General features: G+C 36.9%; 1 protein-coding gene across 3 annotated transcripts in view; it reads right to left on the bottom strand.

The window, feature by feature from the left end:
• Positions 1–2,819: 2,819 nt before the first annotated feature.
• Positions 2,820–26,961, bottom strand: part of ZMAT1 (zinc finger matrin-type 1) — a 34,633-nt gene continuing 10,491 nt past the window's right edge. The window contains exons 2-7 of one of the 3 annotated variants that reach the window (XM_033412436.2): positions 22,888–22,994; positions 18,881–18,982; positions 18,629–18,803; positions 16,734–17,018; positions 6,600–6,699; positions 2,820–5,051 (exon numbers count right to left, since the gene is read on the bottom strand). In XM_033412436.2, coding sequence (XP_033268327.1) covers positions 3,737–5,051; positions 6,600–6,699; positions 16,734–17,018; positions 18,629–18,803; positions 18,881–18,982; positions 22,888–22,994 — 2,084 coding nt within the window. In that variant the 3' untranslated portion in view covers positions 2,820–3,736. The remainder of the gene's footprint in view (positions 5,052–6,599; positions 6,700–16,733; positions 17,019–18,628; positions 18,804–18,880; positions 18,983–22,887; positions 22,995–26,961) is intronic. The other 2 variants (XM_049705193.1, XM_012538149.3) reach the window with 2 other exon arrangements.

Raw genomic sequence — 26,961 nt, forward strand, 5'->3', positions numbered from 1 at the left:
GAAAAGGTCTGCTTAGATGTCATTTCCTTTGGGAAGCCTTTCCTGAATACCCACTTACCATCCCATTAAGCTTATTACCCTTGCTACCCACAGCATCCTTCATCACTCCTATTGTAGCTTTTATCAAATTTATATTGCAGTTTCCTATTTATTGGTCCATTTTCTCTGTTAGAATGTGAGCTGTTTGTGGAACAGAACTTATGTTCTTCATTTTTTTCTCAGATTCCTTCCGGGCTCAGTGCTAACAGTCACCTCTTATTATTTGTTCAATGCATGCATATAAACCAAGCAGCCAATTCCATTTTTCTCCATAGCTCCAATTATTGAAAATTATTTTCTAAATTCAGCCAAAATTTGCTTCCCTCTACCTTCTATTCAAATGAGGATATACCTATGAAGCTAAGTGCTATTAATTTACTTGTCTGAATACTGACTTCGATAACTTGCCTTAGATCTATGTGATTATATATATATATATATATATATGCCTATTAGTCTTTCAAAACAAGCATGTAATAAAAATCCCAACATTGTTTTCACATGTAGTATCTTTTTTTGCCCCCACTACCACGTAATATCTTAAAAACTATGTCTCCTCAAACATGTTTTTGTATTGTCTTCCATAGCTAAATGTGGATTTGATATTTACACTCTTAAATTCATCTTGCTAGATTCAGTACTCAACTCCAGAAGTGGAGATCATTTTGGATCCCTGTATATATATATATATATATATATATATATATATATATATATATATATATATGTATTTTTTTTTTTTTTTTTTTTGCGGTATGCGGGCCTCTCACTGTTGTGGCCTCTCCCGTTGTGGAGCACAGGCTCCAGACGTGCAGGCTCAGCAGCCATGGCTCACGGGCCCAGCCGCTCCGCGGCATGTGGGATCTTCCCGGACCGGGGCACGAACCCATGTCTGCTGCATCGGCAGGCGGACTCTCAACCACTGCGCCACCAGGGAAGCCCCTTGCATATATATTTAAATATCTTGACATACTCTGACCTTCAAGTGCTCAGAGGCAGAAGTTGGAAGCAAAGCAAATGTGCTAAAGTTGGATCCAAGTCCTTGTCCCCAGATTCAAGCAGAAAATAACACTTTCTGGTTAACAGAAAATTTATTTTATGGTGGGGTTAAGATAAAGCCCATTTTTGGCAAAAAAAAGGGTTTTGTCCTAAAAATTTTTTAAACCATTTACTAGAGGTCACTGATAACTTCTCCAAGAAAGCAGTTCAACACCACACCCTTATCCCTCCCCCAACTTGCCACACCACCAATTTAAATGATTTACCCAGTATTGACTAAAATTTTAATTTTTGATGTGTGCAGCTAATTTTAATAAATAATTCATCTATTTATTTTGGAAAGATCATCGTAATTTGGTATCTTAGTGAATATTCTTACGATATATAGTTTGAATTCCTACCCTCCAGCTTTAAACGCAAAATGGACTTCTGCAAAAGAATTTACCAATTCTAAAAATGCTTACAATTCAATTGAACTCATCTTGTACTTCCTGTGGAAAAAAATGCTACTTTTTTTTTACATGTTCAGAAAAGAGAATTTGCCATTTTTGTGGCCAATTAACACTCTATTTGCTCTACTCTGGTTCTTCTTTCCCCTCTCCTTTCACCAGTACACCAGATGGGCTTTTTAAAAAGAGGGGAAGTGATATTGTAACACCAATAATGTTATACCAACAGTATTCTGGAAGAAAAGTTAATTTGAGGACCATCGAACTCCCCTTTGGACTATTCATTCAACCAGGTATGAGCCCAACAATCATATCATGCTTCAGTTAATATTTACCATTTTATTCAAATCTCAATAAAAAACAACCATTAAATGCCTTGCCTAAGTGCAGATAAATCACCATCTAAATTTATTTGCTTTTTGATAGGATTAACACATCAAGGGAATACTATAGCCTATTTTTCCTATTCCTAATGACTCCATGTTTGGATTTTGATGGTATTTCTACAAGGTCACACAGCAACTTGATGGTACAACTGAGACCAGAATCCTGGGATTTAGATTCCCAGGCTACGACTCTTTATACTATACCATGATGATGCTCAAATGCTTACAGGAGGTGTTTATCATAAAACATAAAAAAAAGGAGCACCAGAGTAAAAAGCATAATCAAGATGAAACAAGTTAAAGGTAATGCCTGGGCTTCCCTAGCAGTACAGTGGTTAAGAATCTGCCTGCCAATGCAGGGGACACGGGTTCGAGCCCTGGTCCAGGAAGATCCCACATGCCGTGGAGCAACTAAGCCCATGCGCCACAACTACTGAGCCTGCACTCTAGAGCCCATGAGCCACAACTACTGAGCCCACGTGCCACAACTACTGAAGCCCACAGGCTTAGAGCCTGTGCTCTGCAACAAGAGAAGCCACCGCAAGGAGAAGCCTGCACACTGCAACAAAGAGTAGCCCCCACTCGCCACAACTAGAGAAAGCTGCACGCAGCAACGAAGACCCAATGCAGTCAAAAATAAATAATAAATAAATAAATTTTAAATAAATAAATAAATAAAGGTAATGCCCCCTCCTCACAGTCCTCTCCCACTTATAAATTCTTCCTTTTTCAGGTTCAAGTATTTAGCTGGTCATATTTTTCTAACTTAAAACTGAGCTCAACTCTGAATATCAGCTTTTCCTAAGCTAGATGTAGGATAAATGAAACTATTAAAACTTTATAGTGTGATCTCCCCAGAGGTGCAAACTGTTTAATTATTTCCCCTCTCACTCCCAAAGTAAGATAATATCCAGCTGGGAAATGATCATTTACATAAAACAATACGTAGAAATTAAAACACTTTAATATAATATAAACATTTCCAGAATATAGACTGATTTTTATCAGTACTTTTTTAGAGCTCTTTAAAACCATATATCATCTTAGTTTACTATAGACTGTTTCATTTTCCACTTTCAGAAATAGAAAATACAAAAATACACTGCAAATTAGATTTAACAAACAAACAAAAAATCAGTCTAAATCGCTTCACATGTTTTCCTTGGAGAAAACCAAGAAACATAAACAAACACACAATAACAACAATAAAATACCACCAACACTAACACAAACCCAAAGAAGGGATGGATTCTGTAATGCCTGGTGATTCATTTAAAATAAATTATCTCCCACAGGTAAGTAATTCACTATCACAGCAATTTGTAGAAGCAGAGACAGCCTCATTAAGGGAAATTACTTTATACATAGGAAACATGTAATTTTTCTTTCAATTTAATAAATGAGGAAAAATAACTTGAGGAAAAGGCATATTGAATACTCTTATTTCACTTGGCTTTTGTTAGCAGTTAAAGTAACTGTCCACTTAGGAAAATTCAATAACATGAATTTAACAAAACCAAACTCTTCAACTTATTTCTTCAATTCAACCTAAGTGAACAAAACTGAAAAGTTCAAAATCCAAGAGAAGACTCATCCTAAAGCACTGACACCTTTGTCTTTTCTTCAACAGGCTTCCTTTTCTCTTATGTTCTTAGGTTCTTCTTAGGTTCTTCTTTCTCAGAGACTAGGTTTAGGCTTGTCTTTTCTTTCAATTCAATTTCAATTTTTACACACAAAAAACTAAGCTTTCCTGAACTGACACTGACTGTATTCACCTCTCCTTTTCTTCATTGGATGTTCCTGTCTTTGTCTAAATTCCCCTATTCTTAACCGATTTCTCATTGGGTAAACAAAGCTAAAAGTTCAAAATCCAAGAATAGACTCATCCCAAAGCATTTCCTCTTCTGTCTTTTCTTCAACAGATTTCTTTTTCTCTTTCTTGTGCTTATGTTCTTCCTTCTCAGAGGGAACACCATGTCTTTTTTTCTTTTTTCGATGCTTAAGCTTTCCTGAACTGACTTTATCTCCCTCTCTTTTCCTTTTCTGGATGCTCTTGTCCTTGTCTAGATCTGTATCCCCATAACTCTTTTTCCTTTTATGCTTCGACTGCTCCTTCTCTGGCTTTTCTTCACCTTCCTCCAGGTGCCTTCTCTTCTGATGTTTCCGTGTATGACTTGCTTCATGGTCACTGGTATTGTTTTCTGAGGAGAGGTGCTTGTAAACTTCAGATTCTACACTGTATGGGCCAGAATTATTTTCCTGTTGACTAAGGCTCAGGGGTACTGGTTTTTCTGGGAAATAGTCTCTGGTGGGTTGACAGTAGGTCATAGAGTCTAATCTCTGTTTGTTGTCATGAGTTGGTAAGCAATGAGGTAACTGCTTTTCCGCTGCCTGTGAAATACTATATGATACTGGGTAATTCTGGAAAGTCTCAAATGGGAGCCTCTGCTCAAACATTCTATGTCTGGGTCTGGAATCAACCATTTCTCTGTATTTATGGGTTTCCACAGAGCTCTTGTTTATATTTCTGAAACAAGTCTTTGGCTCTAGTCCTCTGGCTTTCTGCACTTTGATATAATCCTCAAGTTCATCTTGGAAAGAGTCATATGACCTCTTTGAATGAGCTGGTAACGAGTGATGTAATTGGCTTCCCACTGGTGAAGTACCGTATGGTCGCTGGGAGTTCTGAGAAGTCTCAAATGAAAATCTTTGCTCACACATTCTTGGTCTGGGTCCAGAATCAACTTCTCTGTACCCATGGGTTTCCACAGAGCTCTTGCTTATCTTTCTGAAACAAGTCTTTGGATCTAGTCCTCTGGCTTTCTGCACTTTGATATAATCTTCCAGTTCATCTTGGAAAGAGTCATATGTGTTCTTTGAGTGAGCTGGTAAGCAATGAGGTAACTGGTTTTCCACTGTTTGTGAAATATTGTATGGTCCTGGGTATGTCCAGAAAGTCTCACATGGGAGTATTTGTTCAAACATTCTATGTCTGGATCTGGAATCAACTGCTTCTCTGTACCTGCAGGCTTCCAAAGAAGTCTCTTCCATCTTTCTGAAATAAGTCTTTGGTTCTGGTCCTCTGGTTTTCTGTACTTTGATGTAATCTGTACTTTCATCTTGGTAAGAGTCTGGTGGCTTCTTCGGATTCTTCACTAGATTGGTAACAATGGATTCTCTGCAAACAAGACAGTAGAAAGTTCTTGTTACTAGATTATTTTATTTGGAATGTTTGCTTTGCTTTCAAAAATATTAGTTTGAAAAAACAAATACAACAGAGGCCCAAACAAAATTTTAAAACCTACCTCAATATAAAAGCTAAAAATTGTGACTTTTTGTATGTCAAAGAGAAGCAGCAGGGATAGTCAGATATCTCCTAAGCACCTCCAATGTTTTACACATAAAAAAATTTTCAGGCCTGGGATGAATGGAAATATGGGTACAAAGAAGCAGACATATTTGACACTGCTATAGTACTTAAAAATATAAGGCATGTTGGGATGTGTGGGAAAGGACCAATAATATTTAATGCCCTAAAGATGGTCTGATCTGAATGTCACATTGCTTTAAAAAATTTTTGATTATTAGTTCCCTGTACAGATCTATAAATGTGACAGCTATTTATTCTGGAACCCTGAGAACGGACTTGAATTTATGGGGAGGGGGAAGGGTGAGCTGTGACAGGGCGAGAGAGAGTCATGGACATATACACACTAACAAACGTAGTAAGGTACATAGCTAGTGGGAAGCAGCCGCATGGCACAGGGATATTGGCTTGGTGCTTTGTGACAGCCTGGAGGGGTGGGATAGGGAGGGTGGGAGGGAGGGAGACGCAAGAGGGAAGACATATGGGAACATATGTTTATGTATGACTGATTCACTTTGTTATAAAGCAGAAACTAACACACCATTGTAAAGCAATTATACCCCAATAAAGATGTTAAAAAAGAGTCTAAATGAAGGTTAATTTGGTCAGTGAGACAACTTAGCTACTTAGTATTCAGACTCAATAATATAAATATTTTCCACTAAAATAATGTAACCGAAATAGTATGCTTTGATTTTAAAAGCAACAACAAAAAATATACAATAGTTAAGTGCCCCACTGTCCCACTACCTGACTTATCCGATCCCCAATTGTCCACTCAATCCTCTCCTCCTTAAAATAACAAAACAGATTGGAATAAATGTGTATTGAGCTCCTACTATGTGCCAGTCAGGCACCTTGCACATATTTTTATATTTCATTATAACCACTTTATGTCAGAGCTGTCCAAAGTTACATATGTGGCAGAAAGATAGAACTGGTATTCCAATTCAGTTCTGTCTAACAACAAGACCTTCTTTCTTAACCACTATACCTCATTGGAAGGATGATGACTGGATCACTGAATCTCTGGAACTAGCCAAACTTCCAGGGATTACAAGGATTATTTGAATTTATATGGTTAGCCTGAGAATGATCCTTTAGCATCTTTCCAAAGAAGGACAATGCTGTCTGGTCAGGAGGAGTGCCAGTTAGCCAGCTCTGTCAGTTACTATCATGGCTAGAGAACTCCCTGGGAGATGGAACTAACATACAATATGTTACAAATATCACCAACCATACCCAGGATCAACTCTTAGGGAAATAAATGCCTAGAAAGTTTGTAAAGTACATGCAAAGGTACTTGACAGAAGCCCTGGTCTTTGGTATCACAGGAGCATTTTGGCAAGAAATACTTACTTAATTTGATGTTCACTTCCTTGCATATGGGACCGGAACATTTCTAAAGATGTAAAGGTGATATTACAAATATGACAAACATAGGTTTTCATACTAAATGCTGAAAAAACAGAGAGTTCAAGTTAATAAGGTCAATAGGAATACACTTCGAATCACATAGCTGGACAGGAATTTACTAGAGATCATCTACTTGAGCCTTCCCAATTTAAAGCTAAGGCCCAGAGAGGTCAAATGACTTGGTCAAAGTCACACAGCATTAGTAACAAAGATAGCCTCTCAGAGCCCATGTCTCTTAATTTAAAGTCCAAAATTTTTCACACTACACCACACTGCCTCTCTAGCCTTGGCCTCTTTCCTGAGAAACTGCTATCTGCCTGTTTATTGTTGCTACATGAAAGTACAACAGACACTTCAAATCTAGCATGCCCAATCAATCTTTGCCTCTTAATCCCTCAACCAACCTCTTTTTTGTTTGCCCCTAATTCTCTTTCTACCCAACTAAAACTTGAAACATCCCAAAATATTAAAAACAAATAAAAGAAAATTCTTACTCTCTTACCTGAAATCACTGTAGTGCATTACTTTACCAAAAGTTATTTCTACAGACAGATTTTAGAAATGAGAGAGGTTCAGTGAGCCCCACTCTCAGGATAAATTCTGAAAGCAAAATTCTAAAACAAAACTGCTAGTTACCACTTCATAAGAGTCAAGAACTATAGAATAGATATACTAGCTACCTCTCTATTCTGATTCATAGGTAGAACAGGAAGCAGGTGACAGATTAAGTTTTATTTTCTTAATCTTATCACCTTCCACTTTCTCTTTGGTCTGAAGAAGCAAATTAATAAATTTCATAAGCTAAATATAAAAACAATCCCACCCTAAGGAAGAGGCAATAAACTGATGGCTGCAGAGATTTTTAGGGTCAGGGAAGACCATCTTCTTTTAAATCAAACAGCAACTTAATCATTTAAAGGCCACTAAATTAATTATTACTAAGTGTATTGGCCTTGTCTAAGCAAAGATTATTCACAGAAACAGGAGATTATTGTCAAGTAGAAAGAAAGAAATTGACTTTAAAAACATGAGGACTACGTTCACTATTGACATATACTCTGTGGTGGGCCCAGGAGAGCTCAGCCAGTTATGTCAAAGGCTAAATAAATAATTCTTCAAAACTATCCTCTCTTCCTGTGCTCTGATTTTGTGCTTGCCAAGTCACTTCTGATTATAATTTGGTTTCCCATATTACTGATACAAAAAAGAGGATACCCTAGATGATAGATATTTTTTTAAAAAACCTCAGAACTGGAAATATATATTTCTCCTCCTGCCATAAATCAATACCAGAATGACAGTGTATTAAACTACAATGTTTCCCAGCCTTCTCTGGCAAGAATCACCTGGAGGTCTCGAGAGGAAGGCCTCCCACTAGCAGCCGTGAGGCTGTTCTTGAGGAAGGCTGATTCCAGCACAGTCATGGCTGCAGCTAGAAGGATTCCTGGACCAAGCCACCATGGTGTAGCAGCATTCTTTGAAAAACAACGACTGAGCCAGTGACCGTGTGGATGAAAGGCTCTTGGTGCTGCAGCAAGGAGTCAGTGCTGTGCCTCTGAGGCGGGAGAGCCAACTTCAGGAAACTGGTCAACAAGAGACCTCCCAACTCCATATAATATCAAACGGCAAAAATCTCCCAGAGATCTCCATCTCAATGCCAGCACCCAGCTTCACTCAATGACCAGCAAGCTACAGTGCTGGACACCCTATGCCAAACAACTAGCAAAACAGGAACACAACCCCACCCATTAGCAGAGAGGCTGCCTAAAATCATAATAAGTCCACAGACACCCCAAAACACACCACCAGACGTGGACCTGCCCACCAGAGAGACAAGATCCAGCCTCATCCACCAGAACACAGGCACTAGTCCCCTCCACCAGGAAGCCAACACAACCCACTGAACCAATCTTAGCCACTGGGGACAGACACCAAAAACAATGGTAATTACGAACCTGCAGCCTGCAAAAAGGAGACCCCAAACACAGTAAGATAAGCAAAATGAGAAGACAGATACAATAATATATATTAATATATATAATATTTGTATTATATTTGAGAACAGTATGGAGGTTCCTTAAAATACTACAAATAGAACTACCATATGACCCAGCAATCCCACTACTGGGCATATACCCTGAGAAAACCATAATTCAAAAAGAGTCATGTACCAAAATGTTCATTGTAGCTCTATTTACAATAGCCCGGAGATGGAAACAACCTAAGTGCCCATCATCAGATGAATGGATAAAGAAGATGTGGCACTTATATACAATGGAATATTATTCAGCCATAAAAAGAAATGAAATTGAGCTATTTGTAATGAGGTGGATAGACCTAGAGTCTGTCATACAGAGTGAAGTAAGTCAGAAAGAGAAAGACAAATACCATATGCTAACACATATATATGGAATTTAAGAAAAAAATGTCATGAAGAACCTAGGGGTAAGACAGGAATAAAGACACAGACCTACTAGAGTACGGACTTGAGGATATGGGGAGGTGGAAGGGTGATCTGTGACAAAGCGAGAGAGAGGCATGGACATATATACACTACCAAACGTAAGGTAGATAGCTAGTGGGAAGCAGTCGCATAGCACAGGGAGATCAGCTTGGTGCTTTGTGACCGCCTGGAGGGGTGGGATAGGGAGGGTGGGAGGGAGGGAGACGCAAGAGGGAAGAGATATGGGAACATAAGTATATGTATAACTGATTCACTTTGTTATAAAGCAGAAACTAAGACACCATTGCAAAGCAATTACACTCCAATAAAGATGTTAAAAAAAAAAAAGAATCACCTGGAGTGTGAGTTTAAAATACAGATCCCTAGACCCCCTCCTCTGGAGAATATGATTCACTGGGACAGGGATTGTGTATTTTAACAGTACCCCAGCTAGTTATTGTCAGAGGATGTGTGGAGAAAACCACTAAGGGAATACCTTTCCAGTTCCTTGGTTATTTTTCTGCATCTTCCAATTTTGTTTTTGGTTTGCGGAGTCCCTGATTTGAGGCTGATCACCTCTGAAGACTCTGGACTTCCTGCAAAGCTGAGGACTAAATCCAGGACTCTGCATGCTCATAACAACCCTTTTCAGGAAATTATTACTAACCTTATTTCACAGGTGGGAAAATTAAGGCTCATATTCACTTGGCCAATACCATGTATTTTGAGGGCACCCAAGTTATGCAAGATAAGCAGGAATCCTGGTTTCCTCTAGACTAGTGGTTCTTAAGGTTAGTTACACATTGGAACCTTGTGGAGAACTCTAAAAATATTCATGTTACAGCTCCACATAAGACTAATTTAATCAGAATCTCTAGGGGTAGAACCAGGCTTTCTTACTTTTGAAAGCACTCTAGATGATTTTTCTGTGCAGACACTGTTGAGCACCACTGCCTAGATTATCAAGTCAATGATCTTCAGTATGATTATAAACTCAGATTATATTTCAGAGGTTTTACATATTTGTTTAGTGCTTATAGAGTATATTGTATATAATGTTCTCCTCAGTTCCTCCTTGGTTTCTTCACAAGTTATACCAGAAGATTATAATATAGGCAATATAGTAGTTTAGAGCAGCTGCAGGTCACATATGAAAGATCCAGAGGCAGTTCTGGAACTATGGTCTGCTTTCTATTACCTTAGCCTTTGTCTTTTTCACACACTGATATTCTTTATCTTTTTCTAGGATATAGACATCTCAGAAAATAATATATAAAAATGGTGTAAACCCTTTCTGTGAAGACATGAAGTCTATTTATTGGCCCCAAGATCAAAATTCCTGGTCTGATCCTACTGAAACCTGCCTCTACTATGCTCCTTACACTGTCCATTCTCCTATCTGAGTCTGCTCCTTGGGCCTGTCAAACTTTGCTCCCCTCAGCCCTGCTAGGATTCCGTTTCTGACTTCACCCAGAAACTCAAGCTTCTTTGCAACCTGTAACTTTCAGAATCATCCATAAGCTAACACTTGTGGAGCCCACTTTTCTCCTAATCACAGCCGTATCTCATAACTCCCTGGACTAAGGTCTTTGTTTTCAAAGGATAGATTGAGGAACTGCATATCTTTATAGTCTAACATTTTGGTTCTCAATCTTGGCTCTATATCATAACCTCTTGGGGAGTTAAAAAAGAGAAAACAAAACACTAATGTGTGGGTCCCAGGGATTCTAATTTAATTGATTTTAGCGATGGCCTGTGCATTCGGATTTCTAAAAGCTGCCTGCATGATTCTAGTATGTAGTCAAGAATGAGAACCATTGATCTAGTATCTTAAATGGGGAAAATCAACTGAGAGCTACATGCAAGCAAAAATGCAACTTAATGTGGCATTTAGCTTATGAAGAAAAACAGAAAATGTCCAGTTTACATGTTTTTAAATTACGGCAGGAAAACAAAATATTTCAAGAAAACTAACATTTGTTGATGACCTATTCTGTGATGGGTACTGTATATACTGCTTCATTTCATCCTCTTTCAATCCTGTGAAGTAGTCTTATTTTCATTTTATACCTGAGGAATCTGAGGTGCACCTGGGCAACTGACTTCAAACATTTCTCCAAATCTATGTTTATCCCACTACACAACACTGCCTTTCAATAAACAATTATCAAATATTGAGAAAAACCATATACTCATTCCCATATAAAGCACTGAGAAGGATATTGCAGAATAAAATACAATCCCTTGTCTCAAGGGGGCCAATTCAGTTAAGGGACTATAATTAATGCAACTGTCAATGAACAGTAATACCTATGAAAAATCAGAGGAAGGGGAGAATATTAAGAGCTAGAGAAGCGAGGGAAGTTGTGATGGACTTTGGAGGAAAAGAAGGATTTGAATTGTAAGGAAAGCAGTTAGGGAATTCCAGGGGATGAAAACAATATCAGGTATGGAAGAGACAGAAATGAGCATGATGTGCTGAATTCAAATAATCTGTTCAACCAACACTAAACACCTCTGTGGCACCAAGCATCATGCTAGATGCTAGAGGTACAAGATTAATAAATTGGGCAGGTTGCTCACAAATCCAAGTGAGAAACAGACACATGAACAGAGGATTTCAATCTCATTTGGTAAAAGGTAAGACAAGTATGCTTAAGAGGTATGGGAATTCAATGAAGCAGAGGCACTTAGTACAATATGGGAGCCTGAAGAGGGCTACTGGAAGAGATGATGCCTTAGTTAAACTTGGAAAAATGAAAAATAGTTAACGGTTAAAAGAGTTGAGAAGAGTACTGTAGGCAGAGGAAATAGCATGAAAAGAACACAGAAGTGTTTACAGTAACTAGTTAAAATTTGGAATTGTTGCAGAATAAAATATAAGGGGATGAGATGGGAGAGGCAAAAGTATATCACATCAAAGAGACTTTTATATTATGCTAAGGAGCCTAGATTTTTATTCTGTGGGCTGGGAAACCTTGAAGTGGTTTAAGTAGTAAGTAACATGGTCAGCTGTGTGTTTTAGAGAAATCTCTCCTCTAACTGCAATATGGAGGGTAATTTTAAGAGGAGCAAGCCTGGAAGTAAGGAGACCACAGTTACATAAGGCAAGAGATGAGGAGGGCATGGGCTAGAAAGGTCACAGTAGGGGTAGAGAGAAGCAGGGATATTGGTGAAATACTTACCATTAAAACAGACAAAATTTAATGACTGAGTGAATGTGGGAGATAAGGGAGAAGGAGGAATCTAGAGAAGTCTAAAATACCTCTCAGCATAGTTTGGTGACTGAGTGGGTGGTGATCCTAACTGAAATTGGAACTTCATAAGGAAGCACTATTTTAGGAGGTGGGAGAATAAGCATTGGTGAGTTTGAATTTGGACACACAGAGTCTGATATATCTGTGAGATTTTCATGTAAAGGTGTCCAATAGGCAGTTAGATATGGGAATTTGAAAGGCAGAAGATAGGTTAATTTTGGAGAAGTCAGGGGATGGGGGTTAGTTAAGACAATCAGAGTGGGTGAGATGTCCTGAGGATAATGTATGGGTGGGCATAGCAACACCAACATAATGATAAAAACCCTGGAGAGCACCACTCTTTAAACTAGATGGTAGAGGAGGAGGGGGACCATGAAAAATCAAGAAGTAAAGGACAAAGTTGTAAGGATGAACAGGAGAGACTGATGTCAAAGGAGGAAAGTTTAGTGAATGGAGTAAAGATGGCCATTGGATTTAGAAATTTAGAAGTCACAATAACCCCGTGAGGGACAGTTTCAGTGGAACGGTACAGTGGTGGTGTGGAGGGCTGGGGGAATGTGTGTCAACAAATGGTAATGAGTTGAGGAGTGAATATCAGTAAAGACAGTTAAGAGTATATTTGAAAAACAAAAACAACAACACAACCAAAAAAAACCTGGCAAAGAAGAGAAGGGGAAAGTGTAGTAGTTAAAGGGAAACTCAAGGTTAAGGGATTATTTGGTTAAGGCAAGATACTTGGTATGCACATTTGATGGCCACATTTTTCTTGATGAAATAAGGAATAAGCTTGCCTGAATGTTGTGAGGAGGGGGAGTGTTGAACAGTAGAAGAGAGTCCTGGAGAGTGGTGTAGGCTTAAAAATCACTGCTGAAAGGAAAGTGAAGGAAAAGGAAAAGTATTAAGTAGGACTAAAAGGCCACAGAGATTGGATACTAAGACTCTGTAGAGGCACCCAATCTCTAGCCTTATATAATTCTCCATAGCATCACTCAGTGTTCTGAATGTAAAAGTAGAACAAGTGGACTGTGGAATTGATCCTGGGTTGAAATCTTGCTACTAGGTAGTGAGAGAATAACAATGAGGTATAAGTAAAGCCTTCCAGAAGGTGGTTACAGCATTAAACTGTGAGATGATGGTAGTGAAAATGCAATGGAAGGATAAAGGAAGAAGAAACAGTTCTAAAAAGACCTGATAAGACTGTGGACGGATAGGAGATAGGGAAATTTAGTCAAAGATGCCCTCAAAGATTCAAGTGTGGGTGACTAATAAATAGTGGTACTACTGGCAAAGAAAGAAAACTTGGTAAATTTAAGGTGGTTTTAGGGAAGATTATTAATTCAGTTTTAGATATGCTGAGTTACAGGTGAAGGTGAGACATCTAAGTGCAATAATGGGGCTAGAAATTAGTAAAATAAACAAAACAAATACAGTAAATTAAAAATACATACATATTTTATTTCCATATTGTTATGGTAGCCATTCCTGTGCTAATAAGATCTGGACTGAATGAGGGACATGAAGAGAGCAGTAAGAATGATGAAGAAAAAGGGAAAGAGATTAGATATAGTAGAAACATATATAAACCATAGCAGACAGAAAAGAAGGCAGAGACAGAAAGAAGGGAGAAAATGGGTGAAGAGTGAATATAGTTAAAGTGGCACAGGTTAAGCTGTTTTTGTCTTACCGCTTGCTCACTTATAATATGGGCTTCTGCTGTAGCTGTTCTTTGCAATTCTCATTTGCTACTTTAAATTCTCCAGCTATTTTTTTAATCCTCAAATGTTTACTGTTATCAAAATGAAATAGTCAAGGCAGGGTTGAAAATCTGTTCTTTGAGCTTCATCTTCAGAGGCTAGTATAAAATGACTTCAAAGACTGGATTAAATTATGCTGATGATCAGCACTCGCCTCCCCAGCCAGATAAAAATTTCACCAAAATCCTTCTCTCAATCTAATAACCTTGAAACTTCAGAGTGCTAAAATGACCCTCCTTTCAGAAGTGACCAAAGTGCACACATTTCTCATGGCTGACACACTTCTCAGTTCCAATTTACCTAATGCCACAAACTAGAAGCCACTTATTTCAGATCACCCTCAGCGTAGCGATGGGAAAAATACCCTAACAAGTGGAAGTCTGTCATTTCTCCAAACATCTACGACTTTCAGAAGCCCTACCACTTCTATTTCTACACTTGCCTAAATCAACGTTCTTTAAAATCCTAGATAAAAATACAGATCTCTATGTAACTTTTGGGGACATGTTGAATCACATTAAGCAGAAAACTTAATAGTACAAACACAGGGTTAGCACTCAATAAATAAAGGTTAATAGTTCACTGATTCATATATTAAACTAATCTCTATTGAGGTAGGCCTACTCTGTGCCAGTTTCTATCTCTAGTACTGGAAATACAGATGAGTTAGATGAAGTCCCTTCCCTCAAAGACCTTACATTCTAGTGGGAGATAAAGACACAGGGAGAGATAATTAGATATTCAGGTTAAGGAAGCACAGAATATAAGCCTTGAAGGAAGTGAAAAGGCTTGAAAGAAGTGAAATGAGTAGGAGTTGGTCAAGAGAAGAGGGACATGAAGATGTTCTAGGCAAAATGGCAGCATGAAGGGCACAGAGACAAGAAATGGGGTAATGGTTTCTGGAAACCATAAGCAGTTTGTAGATTCTGACCCACATAAATCATAGCAGGAAGTAGCAGGGAATAAGCCTGGAGAAGGAGATAGGGACAAGAGGGTAGAGAGCTATGAAGCTTAGATTTTTATCCTTAGAAAATAGAGAAATAAGGACTTTTAAGCAGGGGAATGACATGAAAAGACGTACACTTTAGATGAAACACTCTAGTGGTTAAACTGAGGGTAGATCTGGGGAGACAAAACTGATGGCAAGGAGAGTAGTTAGAGGTTGTGGCAATATTCTAGAACAATGCTTCTCAAAATTTATTGTGAGTACAAATCACCTAAGCATCTTGTTAAAATGCAGATTCTGATTCAGTAGGTCTGCAGTGAGGCCTGAGATTCTTTTTTCTAACAAGCTCCCAAGTGATGTTTATAATGCTGGCCACAAACCACACTTTGAGTAGCAAAACTCTAGAAAAGATGTTGAGGGCCTGAACTAGTATGGGAAAAGCATGGCTGGAGAAAAGGTAACAGTAAGATTCAGGAGGTAAAATAGTCATGGCTTGGTGCCTCATTAGATATAGGAAGTGAAGTAGATGGTGCTGAGGGATTTACAATTAACTACAGGTTTCTACTTTGAATGACTGAGTGGATTTGAAATGGCTATGAGGTATACAGGTGAAGAGGTAGCTGCTCTTTGAATATATGAATCTAAAGCTTTGCAGAAAGGTCATAAGCATACAGATGACAGATGAAATCAGAGGAACGGATTAGATCATGTTATAGATTAAGGTCAAGAATGGAACCATGGGAACGTCTACATTTAGACAATGAATTTAAAAAAGAGCCCCCAAAGAAAACAGAAAATAAATAGAAACACGGGAAAAGAACAATAGCATAAGGAGTTACTAATGACAAAGAATAGAGCTTCAAGGAGGGAGTAATGAACATTTTCACATTAAGCAAAAAGGTCTAGTAAGGAAAGAATTGAAAAATAATGGTGAGTAGAGGAAAAGTGGGTGGAGAAGAGAATATGAAAAGGGAATAAAAATACTAGTAGTGAGATGGTGCCTGTGGGGGAAAAATGAAAAAACATATGGTTAGAAGAGCAAGTGGATCACTCCAGTCAGGATCAGAATCTTTATTGCACCTGAATTCTTGCCACTCTTTCTCAGCTCTTTTGTTCATCCTCTCTCCTTCCCACTGCTATCAATCTAAATCATATACTTCCTCTATAAAGATTTTCTGAACCATGATGTTTGGCTTCTCTGGTTACCAAAAATATGTACACAAAAATCCATGTCTGCAGCCTCTTGCAATGAAGTATTATTAACCCAATTAGTTATACACTTGCCCCTTCAGGGAAAATAGTATATCTTCATTTGTATTCCCAAGAATAACTAGCCTAGCAACTAAGAGACACTTAAGTCATACTTAGTGACCGAATGATATAACTACATGATACTAATTTAAAATACTTCCTTATGTACCTATGATATAACATGAAACCGTGGTAATACCTATATTTTATTAGTAAGTGTCATCTAAACCTTTCTGGGTCTCATTTTCTAGAAAACCAACAGACAGACCTATATGGACTCAAAAGTCCTTATCGAAAATTCTATGATCCCATGAGTATTATAAACCTTGTATTCAGTAAAAGCAAAATAGTATATACATAAGCCAGATATGTTTAATAAAATATAAACTTTCTAAGAAAGAGATTTGGGATAATTTTACTATTTACCATTTGCATCTGATTTTGCTGGAAGAGGTTTCTCTCTTATCTTGTCTACAAACTTCTTCTTAGCTTCATTTCTTTTGTGTTTTTTCCCAACATAATGTTGTTGGGCCATTAATGGACCATTAAAGGAAGCAGGACAGAGCTTACAATACTTGTTTGGATTATTCAAGTCCAAAGCACTGCTGGAAGAGGAAGGCGTAGTCTCGTCTTTAATCCCACCTGGAGGAGGCTTGACAACAAGGGGCTTCAGAAAAGTTGACTCAGCAGAAGTAGTAATAGGCACACTTGCTGAAATAGTCATAATGAAAAGTGATCAACATGTGTCCAGCTATTAGAGCTGCATTCATTATAAAGTATTAGGGAAAGTTAGAGTTTTTTTAAAACCTACTATCTCTGGACTTTTTCCATATAGGGCTGTTGGATAAAGGTACTCAGGCTAAAACGAATTTCCTTCTGTGAGAATAGAAATTTGAATACAAGTCTGTCACCAAGTTTCTCCAACAAAGATACAGGAAAGAATATTCAGCATTAGGCATGTATTTCAAATGAATTTTATTCATCTGAAAAATCAATAAAGGCATAAGAGATGTCTTAGGATGGTTCTTGAAATTAGTGAGGGTAAAAGAGATGGTACCAACTTCTAAGTTGGTGTCTTTCTTGAGTAGCAAAGTAAATCACCTATTCAGTCCAGATTTGTGGTGTCTGTATCAAAATAAAATTTATGCAGTTGTTTAAGGCTATAAAATTATGTTTCCACATTTACAGTTATTTCAGATCTCTTTCATTTAGTCTCCTCTCTGAGCCCAAATTTATGAATTTTGGGGACTAAAGATAAGGCTTTACAAGATGCTTTCTCTTGTAGGGCACACTGATTCTGTCCCTCTTGACTGACAGGCAGAAAAACAAATATACAAAAATTAGAGAGACTAGAATAAATTTAAAAATAATTCTGGTTTCATTTATTAAGAAAACTATATGTTTTAATGCTGATGAGGCCTACACTATGAGTTGGAAATTAATGTTGGTAAAATTTCCATGCTAGACATGCTTTATTCCTAAAGTGTTGAAGCTAGTGAGAATGTGGTAAATTATTTATTCCAGAGAATTGATCATCTTATTTTTTGTTCTGGCACACATTTTCAAAATACAGGCACATTTTCAAAATACAGGCTGGGTTTTCCAGGGTGTACTCTGCCACTTCAGGCCAGAAGTGAGATCTGTGGGTCAGTTCTCTCATGCGCTGGCGGCCCAACATCACTGGAAGGAGGAAACAGCAATGTTTTACAGTTCTCTGTATCTTTGGCATCTAACATAAAATAAGTACTCAATAACTGCTGATTGATAATGCTAGTAGTACCTTTTCTTTATATTCATAGGAAGAAAGAAATGAGCAATCCGGTAGAAGAAGATTCCATACCTTTTTTTTTTTGGCTATAGTTATAGTCAGAAAATGCTGCAACATAACTATATTATGGTGAAGACATTGGTCTGAACACACACTATGAGGTAATGTTTTGGAAAGTACTAAAGCAAAAAAAGAAGAATGAGATAGATGCCAAGGGGAAGAAGTAAGAAGGAGCTAAGACTTTATAATTTGATTAGAAACTGGAGAGTTCAGGTTGCTTATTGTTCTTTCTGTATAGCAACATAGCAAATAACTTGCTTTTATTTGGATTTAATAAACTGAAAAGGAGAGGTCACAACATTTCTTAAAATTCAGCTAGCAATTATGATCTCTATATTAAATTACAAGGATACAGAAAGAGATTAACCAGGCAGAAGAAGAACCAAGTTACTGTGGCAGAGTAAAAGTCTCTCCAATAAAAAATGGATGGCAGAGATGGGAAAAAATTATAGAGAGACCCTGTATTGAAGTTAAAGAGTGAATGTCATCTTACCCATCTCTGGCTGAAATCCTGATGGAGATACCTGATCATGCTCCTCCATTAATTGCTTCAGTTTTTTAGCATGGAATTTCCCCACATAGTGAGACTGAGCAACAACTGGGGAGCTAAAAATCATGTTGCAGAGATCACAAAATTTGTTTCTGTCCACTACTTCACTCCTATGCATCTGAAATAAGCACAATCTTGTTAGAAAGATTCAATAACTCAAACTTTCGAATTACAACATCAACAAAGGACACTCACCTGAAAATTCCTAACATCCATCTTCATTTTCTTACCAGGCACTTCATTTTGTTCCCCATGCATTTGAAAATAAAACCTAACATTTTGATCATGTTTTTCACTCTAAAAATATATATATATATAATATGACTTTGTTTATTCAATAACAGAGGTACCCCAAATTTACACCTCTTCAAATTTGAGGACAGTACCCGTGAATTGAAATATATTTAATGTGTACCAAGTTTACGAAAAGGCTTCACATGCTTTCAAATCTCTAAATCTCAATTAAAATGAAAATAATGCTGTAATTTAGAGTCCAATAACTTCTAGGTTTTTGTTTTTGACAGAGACTCCTAGATTTTTTTGCCTAATATCAAACTTATTCTTCTTCCTTAGTTACACATCTTAGGCAATATACCCAGCTAAAAGACTGCATGTTCCAGCCTCCCTTTCAGCAAGATGTAATCTTGTGACTCTATTCTGGCCAATAAGATGTAATCTGAAATGCTGGGTAGAACTTCTGGGAAGCCTCCTAAAAGGATGGAGGATGAACCCTTCTTCTAACCTTCTTCCCTCCTGCTTCTGGAATTAAGATTTAAAGGTCATCTGGGACTATGGGGGATCTTGAGGACAGAGGCTAGTTCATCAGAGTAGAAAGAGAGAAAATGCCTAGATCTCTGATAATGTTATGGAGCTGTCACATCAGCCCTGTACTGCTTACCTCTAAAATTCTTTTATGTGAGGAAATTAACTCTTCTAGGTTAGGCACATTAGAAAAATCTCTGAACAAATGTAGAACAAAATACATAATAACGAAAATGTTGGTGTAAATAGAAGGGAAACTAACATTCCTGAACATATACTGTGAGGCAACTACTTACCCTCTCTCTACAGCATTTTAAATTGTGAAATATATATATATAGAAAAGCACAGGAAATAATATAGCTGAAGTACATACCCACTGCCCAGTTTTAACAGATATTATTAACATTTTTCTATATTTGTTTCAGATCTCCTTTTCAAAAGAGGTGAAATTTTACACATACAGTCCTATCTCCTCATGCCAACAATCCCTCCCCTCCTCCCGATAGGTAACCACTATCTTAAAGTTGGTCTATATCATTTCCTCTATGCCTCTCTTCTTTTACTAGATATGCATGTACCCATAAACAGTATTATGTACTACTGTCATTTTTTTAATTTTATGAAAATGAAATCAGTCTATTCATATCCTTTTCAACTTTTTATAACTCAATATTATGTAAGATTTGCCCATATTGATACATATAGCTCTAGTTCATTCATATTACATGCTGCATAATATTCCACTCCATATGCTACCCATCAAGTTACCTACTGAAGGCAGTTATGTTTCTGTTTATTTTGCTATCACAAGCATTTCTGCACTGAACATATGTAAATATATCTCCTAATATAATGTCCAAGAGTTTCTTTAAAGTAGACACCTAGATATGGACTATTTGGCTTATAAGGTATGAGGGTTTTCAGCTTTAATAGGTATTATAAAATTTCTCTCCGAAGATGTTGAAGCAAGCAACTATATTCCAATAAAAAATAATTTAAAAAAAGATGTTGAAGCAGTTTACAACTCCAAATGTAGCATATATGAGTGATTTGTCTTCCTATATTCTCCTGAAGTGTTAAGTGCTATTAGATTTCAATTTTTGCGAACATGATGGTTTTGATAAGATAGTTCATTATCACTTTAACTTGCATTTCCCATATGATCACTTCTGAAGTTAAGTATCTCTTCTATAGCCTGTTTATAACACTTTCCCATTTTTCTATTGGGTTGTTTCTTGTTCTAATTGATATATAGTTCTTTATATATTCTAGATACTAATCCTTTGTTAGTTATATCGGTTATAAATAGCACTCAATCTGTGGCTTGTCTTTTAACTTTATAATGAGTTTTTTGTCATATAAATTTTCCCTACCAGGTATCATGGCATATTTTAAAGCTATACTAATAAGGTGAAATTATTATAGAGAAAGGCAAACAAAGCAATACAATAGAACATAATAACATTATAAATATATATATAAATTAACTTATGATAGAGATGCCACTACAAATCAGTGAGGCAAGGATGGACTGTTTAAATAAATATTGCTGGGATACCTGGTTATCTGTATGGAAAATAATGTTACCACCCTCCATATGTGAAAATCAATACCAGATGGATCAAACACTTTAACCTAAAAAATAAAGCTTTTAAAAGTATTAGAAGAAAATAGAAATATCTATATGACAAAAGAACAAAGAATGGTTTCTTAAACATGTAAGTGTAAATACAAAAGGAAATATTAATAAGTGCAACCTCATTAAAATTCAAATCTTCTGCAGTACTGTCCTATTTTACATGAACAATAAATACTATGCTGAGATAGTCTGACGCTATTAACCAAGCTGTATACTAAAGAGAAAAAAAATCCCCTTTTCAAGTAGGATATTTGCACAGAAGTGCTTTCAAATATATGGAAAGTCATGTATAGTTTTGATTTGATTATTTAACAAGCTTAAGTACCAAACTTACAGATGGCACTGAAATTTAAATTTAAAAATATGCTACAACATTACATAACATAATGCCTTATAGCCATTAAACTATTACAGAAAAGTAAAACGATGTAATGATAAGACAAAGTGTTCAGAATATGTTCTTATATGAAAAAGCAAGTGCAAAACAACATACAATTCTCTTTTGTAAAAATATGTCTGTGTGTTTAGAAAGCATACTGGAATCATATAAACAGAAGTTAATTAAATGATGCTTACTTACAAGCAACAGAATTATGATTGATTCATATTTTCTTATATTTTTGTATATTTTCTACACTGAATAGTACTTAATAAGCCCATAAAAGTGATTTTTCAAATTTAAATTCAAATGGCTCCAACCACAGTTATCACAGAGCCCCTTTATTATATGTCTCTCTTTATTAACTCTAAATCTTTGAGCTTTGGGGTCCCAGGATATGCTAGGCACAATCACATATCTGATTTCACTTAATTCTCACAAGTATAGTAAGAGAGATCTTACGCCCCCATTTTGCAGGCTCAAGAAACATGCTCAGAGAGGTAAAGTGATTTGCCCAGGGTTTCACAACAATGGTGGAGTTAAGACTTGAATCTACGTCCTCTCAATCCACAGCCAACACAATTTCGCTATCTGTAATTACAGTAATTGAATCCCAATCAACATAAGGACTGAAATATAGTTGCCAATAAGATTAGCAATGGGCAAAACAAGATGAGGTGTTTAAAAAAGTAGAACTGGCATTATATTTCTTTTAAGTAAATGTATCTAGTACTTTTGTTAACACGGATACCAGATATGAAAATAAATCCAATAGTTCATAATATGATGTAGAAATGGGAGACAACACTAAAAGAAAGGAAAGAACACTGGATATGAAATTAGAAGAAATCATTTTTAAGCTTAGTCATGCCAAGATTAGCTATGCAGAATCACTATCCCTCTGGGTTTCAGTTTTCTAATCAATAAACTAAAGAAGTAAGAACATTATACATTCCTCTTTTAACTCTAGAATTCTATGGTACTGTGCTTAAAAACATGTAGCTAAATTAAGTGCAAGACGAGTTCATTTTGTTTTTATCCTTCATTTACTGTAAAGGAAAACTCTGGAGTTCAATAATATCCCTTGATTCACATTAACTGTTTCCTACACAAGCTTTATAAAACTTCCCTTATATTTACTACAAGGACACGAAGGATATAGTGGCTTGATAGATACAAATGGAGGCAGAATGATGTGAAGAAAAGAAAACATGCTTTGGAGTCAAAAAGGCTAAGTTTAAACCCAAATTCTCCAAACTTAAGCTAGTAAGTTACTGTCCCTCTCTGAGCCAGGCTCCTCATCCATCAAAGGGAAATAATGCACAGGATTCTCATAAGAATCAAAAACAGATAATATATGAAGTTTATCTGTTATATTTAAAAACCTATTTTAGATTCTATTCCCAGTATTTTTAACCTACCTCATAATGTGAAATCCTTTGTGATTCAAACTGCAGCACCACTCCACATATATTACAAAAATTATCTGTAAAAAGTTCAGTCTTTTCCTGTTCTTTCCAAGTCATATCTATGAATAAAATAAAGGGTAATGAGACTATATATCACATAAATGAATATTTAGAAGTATCATTTTCATTCTTCAACTACATATTGTTTCATATACCACCTCAAACCTGAGTGCTTGTGAGGCTACAGTAAAAGCTTTTTGCTTATTGAGTATGCAATTTAATATGAGCATAATAAATATGCCTCTAATGTAGGATATAGCAAGTGTTATTTATTTAACATGATAAGCCTAGGCAATACCATTCCAAATTAAAAGTTATGGGGGTACCAGTAACTTCATGAGCTTCGTAGACTGATTTGGGGCACCAATAATGAGCAGCAGGATTAAAAAACCAAGCCTTGGAATTTGTGTTTTACAGTAGACAATCCTTAAAAAGGCATTGTTATAAGACTGTCACTTATCTGGAGCTATGGTTCCAATGTTATCTAAAAATCACACGGAACCACAAAAAAATTTTGCCCATAGTAGGCAAACATTTTCCATTGTTGTACGAACATTAGCACATTCATCTGGCCAAACAAGTCTCACAGAAGCCGCCAAAGATATAAAGTAATGTTCATATAATAACATCTAGAAGTGTTATTTCTAAATGTTTCTCACTGTAATAAATAACACATGCCAAAATTTTCTGAATTTACACTTGAGGTCCACACTTCTATCTAAACTTCTTAACAGCTCAATGTATTCCCCCCAAATTTATTAGTGCATCTATAAGGTATAAGTCACAAAACATCAAAATTTTGTTTGCTATTTGGCTATTTAAATGAATAAGCTGATACTACACATACTTTCACAGAGAAAGGCCAATGATATATTAAATGGATAAAAAGTTGTAGAACAATAAATACAATACATCCATTTCCAACACTAACAAAAATTAAATATACATCACATATAAAAAATATGGAAAGATATAAATTAAATTTAAAAGTGATTAACTTTGGGAAGCGGGGCTAGAAAAGGAAGAAAGGGAGAAAATTTAACATTTTATTTTCTGTACAACTGTTTTCTTTCAATTTTTGCAAGAATTATGTAGGACTTTCTATTTAAAAACCTTTAGAGGTATTTATTTTAAAAGTTATGTTGGATATCTACAACTAAGCTTTGTTTTCAGTACCACTGTATGGATTAAAATGCTTACTTAAATTGCATGCTCAAGATAATAATAACTGTAACCAGGAACATGTCAAAAACAAGTTGATGAACACTTAAAAATTTATCCCTATAATATATAGTATCCTCTCTGAATTATTTTTAGGTTGTTTTAAAATATATGATTTCTCTAACTTTGACTCTTAAAGTCAGCAAGGTAGAGAGTTTAACTAAAATGTATTTCAGGACTTGCCTTGTTTCAGAATTAACTACTATATGCAATCTGAGCATAGTGATAAGATATTGAGCTTCCTATTGAATTCTTTAATAATAAGTAAATATTATCATTTGGTGGCAATATAACTTGTTACAGAGGAAAAGTTTCCATTAAGAAGACAAAAGGAAACTACTAATTTAGAGGTTCAACAATTCCTAAAATTTAACACTCATTTCTTTCCTAGATCAACCTTTAATTCCAGATTTCCCCACTTCTAATAGTCAAAGTTTGACACTGACACTCAAGTTGGGAAATATGAAGGCTAAATATTTTAACCTAGCCTTTCATTACTGGTGACCCAGATAAATTTCCATGAAGTCCATGAAGTTACTGGTACCCCTACAACTTTTCCTTTAGAATGGTATTGCCTAGACTTATTGCCTTTGACTCATTTTCTCAAACAAGATCTTGGTCTGTTTTTCTTTATTAAATGGCATAATATTCCAGACTCAAAATCTCAGCCATTCTGCTCCCCAGAAAATCACTGTTTCATGTCAATTCTAGCTTATAACATTATCTGATATCCATCTCTTCCTTTTAATTCCCCATAACACTACCCAAGTTCAGGCCCTCAATGTCTTGCACATCATTTAGCTTTATTGGTATTTACTGAGGTTAGTTTCAAAGTACTATGGTACACATTTTGGAAAGAGATAAGAAAAAATAAAGAGCACTTATTGAAGGCCCTCTATGTGTAAACAAGATAATAGCTTACCCCTTTAGTTCTTTAAATAAGTCTGCAAGGTAAGTGATATTTGCCACATTCTGAAGGTTAGGAAATTAGGATTCACTGAAATCGAAATAACTTGTCACATGTGTTATTTGGTGGAGCGGAACTTTGTTTTACCTTGACTTTTTTCCATTATAAATACATGACTGTTCCACATGTTGGAAATGACACAGCAAGTGAATAACTCCTAATCTCAAGGAATTTATAATTTAGTAAGGAAGATGTGTATAGAAAGAACCATGGGGACTTCACTGGTGGTCCAGTGGTGAGGACTCTACACTCCCAATGCAGGGGCCTGGGTTCAATCCCTGGTGGGGGAACTGGATCCCACATTCCGCAACTAAGAGTTCACATACCACAACTGAAAAATCCTGCATGCCGCAAAGAAGATCCTGCAGGCCGCAACTAAAGATTCTGCGTGCAGCAACGAAGATCCCGCAGGCCACAACTAAAGATCCCCGTGCCGCAACTAAGACCCGGTGCAGTTAAATTAATTAATTAATTATTTTTAAAAAGAACTATGATTCCAAGATCAAAATGTCATAAGTGATATAAGACATAAGGTACAGTGGGTTCCTGCTGAGGAGTTTGGGAAAAGCTTTCTAGAGGTAAACAGGTATTGAACTAAGCTTTAAAAGATGAATAAAATTCAGATAAAAAGAGTGGAGAAAAGGTACCTGGGGATACACAAGAATATGAAAGACAATAATTGAAAGCTTGGAATGAGGCCAAATCATAATTGGCTTCATCAGGGCATTTGGACTTAATTCTGCATTCAACAAAGGAAAAGAAGTGATTAAAAAGGGATATGAGAGGAGCTTCAAGATGATGGAAGAGTAAGATGCGGAGATCACCTTCCTCCCCACAATACATCAGAAATACATCTACATGTGGAACAACTCCTACAGAACACCTACTGAACGCTGGCAGAACACCTCAGACCTCCCAAAAGGCAAGAAACTGCCCACGTACCTGGGTAGGGCAAGAGAAAAAAGAAAAAACAGAGATAAAAGAATAGGCACGGGACCTGCACCACTGGGAGGGAGCTGTGAAGAAGGAAAGTTTTCCAAACACTAGGAAGGTCCTTCCCGGACAGAGACTGCAGGTGGTGGAGGGAGGCAGCTTCGGAGCCACGGAGGAGAGTGCATCAACAGGGGTGCGGAGATGAGCATGAGACGCTAAGGCTGCTACTGCAGCAACCAAGAAGCCTGTATGCAAGCACAGGTCACTATCACCTCCCCTACCTGGAGCCTGTGCAGCCGCCACTGCCAGGGTCCCATGATCCAGGGACAACTTCCCCAGGAGAACGCACGGCACGCCTCAGGCTGGTGCAAGGTCACGGGGGTCTCTGCCGCCACAGGCTCACCCCACATCTGTACCCCTACCTCCCCCCGGCCTGAGTGAGCCAGAGCCCCCGAATCAGCTGCTCCTTTAACCCTGTCCTGTCTGAGTGAAGAACAGAAGCCTTCAGGAGACCTACACACAGATGCGGGGCCAAATCCAAACCTGAACCCCGGGAGCTGTGCGAACAAAGAAGAGAAAGGGAAATCTCTCCCAGCAGCCTCAGGAGCAGCGCATTAAATCTCCACAATCAACTTGATGTACCCTGCATCTGTGGAATACCTGAATAGACAACGAATCATCCCAAATTGAGGAGGTGGACTTTGGGAGCAATGATATGTATATTTTTCTCCTTTTTTCTCTTTTTGTGAGTGTTTATGTGTATGCTTCTGTGTGTGATTATTGTCTGTACAGCTTTGCTTTTTCCATTTACCCTAGGGTTCTGTCTGTCCGTCTTTTTTTTTTATTACTTAAAATTTTTTTTCTTAATAATTATTTTTTTAATTTATTTTATTTCAGGTTTTAAT

The sequence above is a fragment of the Orcinus orca genome, chromosome X, assembly GCF_937001465.1.
Source record: "Orcinus orca chromosome X, mOrcOrc1.1, whole genome shotgun sequence".
In the NCBI taxonomy this organism is placed as follows: Eukaryota; Metazoa; Chordata; class Mammalia; order Artiodactyla; family Delphinidae; genus Orcinus; species Orcinus orca.